The sequence below is a fragment of the Nanorana parkeri genome, unplaced genomic scaffold (genome assembly GCF_000935625.1).
Source record: "Nanorana parkeri isolate BGI_ZX_2015 unplaced genomic scaffold, ASM93562v1 scaffold422, whole genome shotgun sequence".
Classification (NCBI taxonomy): domain Eukaryota; kingdom Metazoa; phylum Chordata; class Amphibia; order Anura; family Dicroglossidae; genus Nanorana; species Nanorana parkeri.
Window position 1 is genome coordinate 702,739 of NW_017306690.1, and position 9,629 is coordinate 712,367.

Genomic DNA, 9,629 nt, shown 5'->3' on the forward strand with positions numbered 1-9,629 from the left:
TGGCAGCCCATTCCATTGTAAAAGGGATTATTATTGTTATTATTATTATTATTAGTGAGTGTTTTTAAGCAGTCTGTATGTAAAAATCAAAACTCTGAAAACCATTCCATTTTGGTATAAAACCTTTTTTTGTATTCTGTTTTTGATATTATTCTGCTGTTCCATGTATGTTCATGCTGATTATTCTGAAGACATATTTTAGGTAATGATTAACACAATCCAGGATGAGAAGTTTCATATACACTCAACAATCCTCACTTCTCTTCACTTACCGCACATGTCCACACTCATCAATCACTAATACAAATGCCTGTTATTACTGGAGTAAGAAAAAAAAAGATGCACTAATAATACGTGTTCTATTATACCTTTTATTTAGAACACTGCATGCTCTCCACCCCTGAAAATATTTTAGAGATGCACATTTGGAAAATTTTTGGATGAGCTGTTTTTCTGCGTAGCTGTAGCCAGCCAATGGCAGCAAAGGCACAGAGTTTTCTTGGCAATATATGAATCAGTTCTTTCACAGGAATTGATGCTCAGAACGCACTATTTCACACGTGGGTAAAACTTTATATGGGGATCCAAAGCCTGCAGGGAAAGATGCCTGAGACTGACAACTCCAAGGACAGCAGGAGAAGCAGCAAGTACAGCACAATAGCCATGCAAAAGGACAGAAGCTGTTTAGGAAAACTGAAACTAAGGAACAGCCTGGCGAAGGAAACCCTGTCTGAGTTTTTCGGCACATGTTTGTTGATTGTAAGTGGCAGCTGTTTTCCTGTTTCTTTACAAGTGACTGTGCTGATGTGTGCATTTTACTAAGTGCTTATGCATAAGGCAGCTGTTTTCATTTTGCTGGTGAGAGCGCTGAAAAAGGAAACATTCATTAACGTCTTACTTGATTTTACTTGCAGCATAGATACTGTACAAGTCCGTAATAAATAAGTCAGAATACAAAAGTTTATAGCAGTCAGCACTGGTTTATGATGGGCTTTGCCACATTTTCCTCTGAACTAGAAAGATGGGCAGGAGAGGAACACAAACTACTGCAGAACTACATAGAAATGTACTCTAATTAAAAATGCAAGACCTGTCGGCTGCCTCCTTTGAGCCTTTGGTGAACTGAGCCTTTTAACAGACAACAGAAAAGAAATACATGCTGTGCTTTCTCTCTTGGTACTCTGGTGCCCATATAAGCATAGTTCAGCTTGAATAGCAATTGTTTTATTAATCTCCTATTTCTCCCCTCTTAATAGAAGACGAAAAGTGGGCATTGTAACAGCTGTGCATACTTTACATGTTTATGCACTGATGATGACCAACCAGCCCTTAAACGACTATAAGAAGTTTGTTATGAATGGTTCTCATGTATAGTTGGACAATGGGCATCAATTAATGATTTGCATGGCTCTGCCCACTATGCTGACCCATTATATTTGGATTTGTGGTTAAAGTGAGACAAGTAGCTACCTTCTGTTATTCGACGTTCCATAGTGCTTTATATAATTTTACATGTTGCAAACCATGCCTTGCTAACCTCCTTGCCTCAGCTTTCAGTATCTGGGGTTGATTTACTGTACTATATTCACTAACCAAATTATGTGTAAGGAAAAAAAAACCGGTTGGCATCATCTTATTTAATAAGCTAATCAAGCAAAAGTCATATTACCTTATCTAAACAGGTACAGAATATTGATAAGGACATCTGACTATTCCTCAGCTATCATGACCTACGTACTAGTTACATCTAGGAAACTGAGAATGAACTGTTGTCAACGTGTCAGCATATCAGCTAAGGGACTAAAATTTTCAGATTGAAGCCAGCAATGGCACCCCCCATAGTTCATTTAGGTTTGCATTACAGATTTGCAGAGTTATAGTCCACTTAAAAAGTAACAAGAAGGGAACTGGGAACTATAGCTAGTCCGGTTTTTCTTCTTTTTTCTTTCCATAAGCGCAGGTTTTTGTCTTTCAACTGGGAACTATAGCATGGAAGTTTGGCTGTTCCAGTATCCAAGACATAAAAGGGGTGCTAACTCAGTCCACCATGCTCTGCTTATAATTAAAATATCAGTTTTAGTAGACTAAAGGTGCCCATACACCTTACAATTATCGGACGATTTTCGTATGCGATCGACTTTTCGTCCGATAATCGTATGTGTGCATTGCAGTGTCCGACCGACAATACTGTACAATCGTATGACTTTTGACGGTCAAACATGTTTGAAAACTTTGCTAGATCGTACGATTTTCTTAAGGTTGCTGGCGATTCCGTCCGTCAAAAGTCGTACGATCTACACTGCGCTTGCGCTAACGAAAATACAGCAAATCAATTACCGCATTTTGTCCAGGTGCTTTTCGTTAATTACGGCTAAATAAATCTTGCGAGCACCGGGGTACGAAAATTGTACGACGGTTCGATCATCAGACGAAAAGTTTTGTCCGATAATCGTAAGGTATATGGGCACCTTTTACCCTTAATTAGTTACAGTGAGCAGTATTCAAATTTATGACACATTTTGGTAACAAAAATGGCACAGGATGTAACCAGGCCATGTATATAATGATGTTAAAAATATGTAATCCTTATCATGTCAATATTACTCAAAATGCATGAAACCCATACAGCAAATATATATAGCTAATATTATCTAAAATATAAATTCAATATTAGATAGGCTGATCTTTAATTAGTTATAGTAAGCATTATTCAAATTTATAATACATTTCTGTAAAAAAAAATGCACAGTATGTTACCATTTATACAATAATGTTAAAATATGTAATCCTTATGTATTTTTTATTCAAAATTAATGAAACTCATAGAGCACATGTATAGCTTAATACTATTTTTAACTCAAGTGAACTCTAGTAGTGTTGACCTTAATGATTAACAAATATAGATCTATGTTCCCTCACAAAGCCCAACTATTTACCTTGACTTATTTTTCAAATCGATACTATTGACTGGCTAGTTTGAACACTGCATTTTTTTTCCAGTCACATGAATATTCCGTTTTGCAATTTCCTTTATTTTGTACAGCCTTATTTCTGCTGGATAAGCTTTTCTTACGCAATGGCATTACACAGGATATGGGGCTATTTTCCATCAGCATTTATTAGCTTCTAGTACTGACATAAATAAATCCGTGTTTATAAATGTGCCATTTGTAGACATTTATGTAATTGAACAACCCATTTCAAATATAATCATGTAACTATTAAAATGCATTTAAGAAAACCACAAATGACTTTTGCTTTACTAGTGTGTACATAAAGCTTCAGCTAAAGCATGTTGAAATGTGCAGGAATGCTCTGGTAAGGAGGAAACTCAAACATGCTGACAATTTCATTTCTTTGCAATGATTGTATAACTTTCTGGATGTCAGGTATCTAATAGTGGCTCATTTATTGCTGAATGGGTGAGAACGCTCTAGCTGGCATCCCACTCAGCTCCTAGGAACCAGTGATGCCACTGGTTACTGGTTGGCAGGAGCTGAACAGGACTCTCTGGCTGGCTTCCCACCCAGCTCCTGGCAACTAGTGGCGCCACTGCCCAGGAGTTGGACAGGACGCTGTCCAGAGTCACAATCCCCCCCAAGTTAGCATGCACCATCACACCCCCCACCACCTCAGGTGGCAAAAAGGCTAGGGATGCCCCTGGAGCTGGCAGTCAGATTACAATAGCAGGTAGGGGAAGATTCCTCCATCCACAGCATGAATGGGGGAATTGAGCCAACTTTAGTTTCCTTTTTTCCTGTGTTTTTTCCTTTTATTTTCATCTGGTGATAAGGAACATAAGACTGTTTTATCCTTCCAGTTCAACTCACAGGAAGGGACAAGGAAGCTGCATTTGTGGCAAGATCAACTCTTTCTGTACTTGCTAAGAATGTTCTGAGCCTGGAAAAGAAAATGGATGCAGCACCGGTAACATTTATCTCCCTGACTTCTATGGGGCTGTATTGCAAGGACTTTGGTACGGCATGCAAACAATTTGTGGAAGGCCACAGGAGGCAAATCTCAATAAGTATGCATCTGTGGAGAGGGAAAGTGTGGCATAAAAGGGTGTCAGAGGAGGGGATAAAAAGAATAAGTTCACTTTATCTGAAAGTGCACTTATTCTTTAAAGCTGAATTCCAGGCAGATGAAACTATAGAAATGAATACAGTTATGTTGTTTTTTTAAATTAAATATTGAAATAATAATTTATGTAACTACAACCAGTTTAAATGCCGGCATTAGACTTGATTTTAGCCCCTTGTAATCCCACATACAACAGAACTCAGACTAAGACAAGCAGGGGAGGCATTTTTGGGCAGTCAGGTGGGCTGCTTTCACATGTGCTGACAAGGAACATGCTGACAGAACAGAGAGATGACCTCATCGGTCAATTGCGGTTCCTTCACTGTCCAGTCACAGGCTGGGTGGAGGAATGTGTACAACTTTCTTAACTGCAGCAAAGTAAAGTCTAGCAGCCAAGCTGGCTGTTCTGTGGTTTAGGACTGTGTAAATCTCATGAATTGCAGCCACGTTTAGTGTTGGAGCACCTTCAGAGATGCGATCTGCATGCAGTCTATCTGTGTTTAGACAACTTTCATCCTACGATCCATAATACATCCTGGAATGTTTATTGGCTTTATTCCAAGACTGGTCTTAATGTGTGCATCATTGTAGAGCACAAAGACTAATATGAATGACTCAGTAGTAGTAGTAATAATGTAGTCGTGTAGTAGTAATGTAGTAGTAATGTAAAGTGTTACTTTATTGTAAAATGCATACTTTTAACACCTAAAAAAATAAAACTAAGAGGTCCATGCACACAACTACAGGAGCTTTCACTGCCCCTCTAACCTTAAATGCTGGACCATTCTAAACGGGCAAAGCTCCAACAATTTAAAATCATTTGTCAACTGTTTCTTTTTCTTCAATCTTTTCAATTATTTTCTATTCTGATTCTACCTCGGAGGTACCGAGCAGAATAGCTGAGCCGATTGCTGCTCGGCGGCATTCGGCTGTTCACGTACTGCCGTTCGGCCCCTATGAGAATAGGGGCAAACGGCAGCGAGTGAGTTGCCAGAGCTTCAGCTCAGCCGATCCAGATGTTGGATCGGCTAATTCAAAGTCCCACTGGCAGAGCATGTTCGGCTTGCCGAAGGCAGCCGATGTACGTCTGATTTCAGCCAATGTACGGCTATAATCATCCGTACTGAGCCGGTAGGTGCATTTTGAAATTCAAAAATATGTGGTTTAGAAGCAGCCATTACCTATTGAAGTTAATGAATGAGGGACAGTGGCCGCATTTGAAAGTGGCAGTCTGCTGGCACTCCACATACAATCATATGTGATATGATTACATACGTTAAGGAACAGATCACTATCCCTGGACACACAATCGGTGCAAAATTCATGTACATTTACTTCTTGAAAAAATGCATGCCCATTAAGCAGATATGGTGGAGAGAGACCCACGTGTACTTTTTGACTAAAGTCTATGCTGCACCTTTATGCTGGCGTCTACAAATATGATTTTACTGATATAATTTACTTTACGTAATACACAAATGTTATTGTATGTTTTTTTATTAAGATATTACACACATATAGGCAATGTTTTTATAATATTTTTAATAGGGGAAATCACAGTGAGTCCCCACTGCTATGCATCATTGGTTCATCCATTGTGAGTAGAATATAATATAAATAGTACTGGTATGACTATTTTAAAATCAGAGAAAAATTATGTAACAAAGAACGAAGACAATTAGGTCTATTTACTAAAGGAGTATAGGCTGTTCACGTAGCAGAGTGAATTTTCATATTGCAACAGAATTTTCCCTTAATTTAGTAAATCAGGTGAAGCTCTGCTGACATAAATCCTCCAATCGTGCAAACAAAATCCTGTTTTTTTTTTTTCATTTTTCTTGCTCATGAGTGGGTATTCTTTGCAAAATGAATTTTCCCCACTTTCACTAATTTAGGTGAAAATTCTCATGCAAAGTGAATATTAACTTTACTGCTCTACTCCTGCAGTAAATCAACTTCAATGGCTCTTCAATAAATGCTAGGCATCGATGGACAATATTTCATATTAATGGTATGTTTTTATGGTAATTATTTGGAAAGAAGAAATAAAACATTGTCTGAATGTGTATTTACTTATTAACTATGTGTGGACTTAATTTATATCCATATTTCTGTTTTTATCCAGACTTTAGGCTGTTCGTGTGTAGCATCTTCTGTTCTCAGTGGGGGAAAGGCTGGAGGTCACTTAACTAATAATCTTGGCTTTGCAATGGCAGTCGCTATGGCAGTCTACGCTACTGGAGGAGTGTCTGGTAGGGAACGTAGTTTTGCTTTTACCAGTGCACTGTATTAACCTATATGTAAAGCCAACATTTTCATTTTTTGTTGTGCATAAAGTATGGAAGGGTTAAATCCCCTGCCGGGTAATTTTTTGCTGCCTGTGTACCTTTGGGGGAAAATTCAATTTTTCACTTTGTGTCCCAGAGATGCAACAGAAAGGAAATCTCCCAAAGTGTGGGGATTTCCCATCTTCGACAGTTGTCCCCTGAACATTTGCCCTCATTGAAAGATTTCTCTTCACCTCTTTTTCTGGGGGCAGCTCTTAAAATGTAACTTAACTTAAATTTTCTCCCACTTTCTTTCTCTGTAACAATGGTCACCAGTCAAATAGAGGTGTGAAACTTCCCAATGGGGCACAGACAGTGATACAAATTTGACAAAGGGTCTAATGGTCCCCCAACCAATCCAAAACGAAAAACATTTTTACATAGAGATAAAGTTTAAACGATCTATAGTATAACATTTGTGCTATGTTCACTCCTTTGTGCCATCACTGAAATCCTTATTGTTTTATTTATATTGAGAGTAAAGCTTTTAATTTTCAAGTAATTTTTCTACAGCAATGGGGTTTTACTTTTGTAATGGTCTGTGTCATTCAGCTTTTGTTGCTGTCAAAACTCCTCATGCCCTCCCCATACAGGTATATGGAAATGCAAAAAGCAACTTGGAGCAAGTCAGGAAAAGGTTACCTACGGGTCAAATGCACCTGTAATGCATTCTGAATTATCTCAGAAGTGTCTCAAACTGATGTCAAAAACATGTATGCATTTGCAGCACATTGACACTGGCCCCAACTTGTTCAAAAACAGATACTTCAAAGCAACATATTCAGTTAACATTCAACAGTTAAAGTGGACCTCCCCCAACAGTAAACAGCCATTGTGTATTTACAGCCACATGAGGATCTCAAAACATCAGCAAGTCATATGTAACTGTGTTACATTTAGAAGAATTTCACTTCTTTGGGACACTGGTGATGTAGTCAAGGGGTCACCACTGCCTCCTGGAAAGGCTACATCACCAGTTCCCATGAGGGAGATCTCGCCTGTAATCTGCAAGATCTCACAAGGAAAAAATGCATTTTATTTTATTATTTTTCATACATTGTTCATACATTGCTATGGCTTCAGTAAAATGAGTGTCAGGTCACTGTGTAAGTAATACCAAAACATGCCAAAACTCATGTTGCGCATGCCCAAGATCTGGCACCAACATCAGCAGTGGGCCGGCACACAAAATGCTGAAGAAGAAGTCACTGATAATGTTGGCTTAGAAGATGGTGGTGCAGTTTTATAGGAAGGGGTGCAAAACAGCTTGAGAATATGGGAATCATACAATGGATGAAGCAAGCAGCAAGCAGTAATAGTTTATATATATTTAGTTTAGTATATTCATTTCTGTAATGGTGGCACTTTCATATAAGGAGGAGGGAGGAAGGTTTGCTTTAATAAGAATTGGCACAGCAAACTACACTATCCCCTGCATGTTGGAAAGAATATCTTAGTTTGTGCAACACACTGTTTGTGCCAGAGTTATCATACAATAGTGGATATCATGGGATTAATGCATGAAGAACACACAAACAATGATGATTAGAGGAAGAGGTTAGAACAAGTAGCAAATGTCCTCACAGTATGACCTTTGATGAGCAAACACTCATTACAAAATAGTTATCAGATGCCAGTCTATGCACTTCACACTGAAAAAGTTAACAGTTTCATGTGATATGTTGAGTGCATCTAAAGCCGAAAACTTTTTTTAGGCTTGGATAAAGTAGTCAATAATTTGTTTTTATTGCTATATATGCCCCCACTGGGAACATTCGTCCTCCCAATTTATCCTGGTGACTGGGACAGAAAGTAATGGGAAATCCAAAAATGTATTGTTGTCACCAGAGGGGAAAACTTTTAACAAACATTCCTGTTCCAGAAATAGTTAAGAGGGATTTCCCCTGACTTAAAGATTTCCTCTTACTTCCTGAAAGCAAATTTCACCAAGAGGATACAGACAGCATAACAAAATAAGTCAAAATATAATTTATTTTAGATAAAGAGCAAGGGAGTTTTCTCAAAAAGAATGTTTAGATTTTAATATATCTATATATTTAAGGGGGACAGACTATTGGCAGTGGTAAACAATGGATGAGACAGGGACACCCAGGAACAGTTCAAGCAGGTTTGTCTTGCACTTTTATACAGGCCATAATAACACACAGTTTCAGTGCAGGAGGGCACATTTAAAGCATAAAAAAACCTGTATGCTCATCTGAGACAATAACTAAATCAATTTCAGTTCCTGTCATTGCCCACTAATGGGTTCCCTAACACAGGCAGCTCTTGTATACTTTTAGTGTTCAGTCAGTAGTCAGTCTGTTCACCCAGCAGCAGGTTTTCACAGCAGACAGAATAAAAGAGAGAGAGAGCCCTGAGCATCAGTCAGCTTACATACATAAAGGCCTGTACACAGCTGAGACCAATAATGAGGTCCGGCTGCAAGGTAAGATGAGGACCTAGGGATAGAGGTATTATCCCACCCAAAGCTCTGCAAAGCTTTCGGGCTCCAGCTACCAAAACATGACTTATTCTAAGATTTTGAGAAAATAAAAAGTGTGCTTTCTCATTAAAAAACACAAACCTAAATAGAAAAAGAGCTTGAGAACACAGTCCTCAATCTCTTTTTCTGTATCCTCAGTTATCAATGAACAGGAATCCTCTATACTGAGTGCTCCTGTTCATTTATAACATGAGGACATAGTATGTTTACTATAACCACAATCATGAATGAACAGGAGGATATAGTAACCATACTCTGTCCTCAATTATTTACAAACACTCAGCAATCACTGATCGCTGAGTATTTGTACCCCGCTCTGCTTCCTGACAGCTGTCACAGGAGGCTGAGCGAGCAAGGCGGGGAGGAGTGCTCGATCTGACAGCTGACTCCTCCCCGGCACCGCCGGCACGCCTCCTGTGACAGTGCTGGCTGTCTTTGCCCCTACACACCGCTCTCCTCTGATCTGTGATAGGAGGCTAAGCGGTGTGGGAGGAGAGATGCCGGCCGCTCAGACATTAGCCAGCACTCGGCCGCCTGTGGCAGTTTCTCTCCTCCCAGCTGGGACACAGAGCAGCGCCCAGTGGGGAGGAGAGAAAGAACAGATGCATCGCTATATCAGCAGAAAAATTGCACTTTCGGCATTTTACCAAACGTACAATTTTCGGACGATATATCGGTGCATCCCTAATTAATATATATACATATATATATAT

General features: G+C 39.0%; 1 protein-coding gene across 1 annotated transcript in view; it reads left to right on the plus strand.

Moving 5' to 3' along the window:
• Positions 1–462: 462 nt before the first annotated feature.
• The window catches only part of AQP9 (aquaporin 9), a 25,441-nt gene continuing 16,274 nt past the window's right edge, over positions 463–9,629 (plus strand). The window contains exons 1-2 of the mRNA XM_018559923.1: positions 463–759; positions 6,209–6,335. Of these exons, the coding sequence (XP_018415425.1) occupies positions 577–759; positions 6,209–6,335 (310 nt within the window). The 5' untranslated portion in view covers positions 463–576. The remainder of the gene's footprint in view (positions 760–6,208; positions 6,336–9,629) is intronic.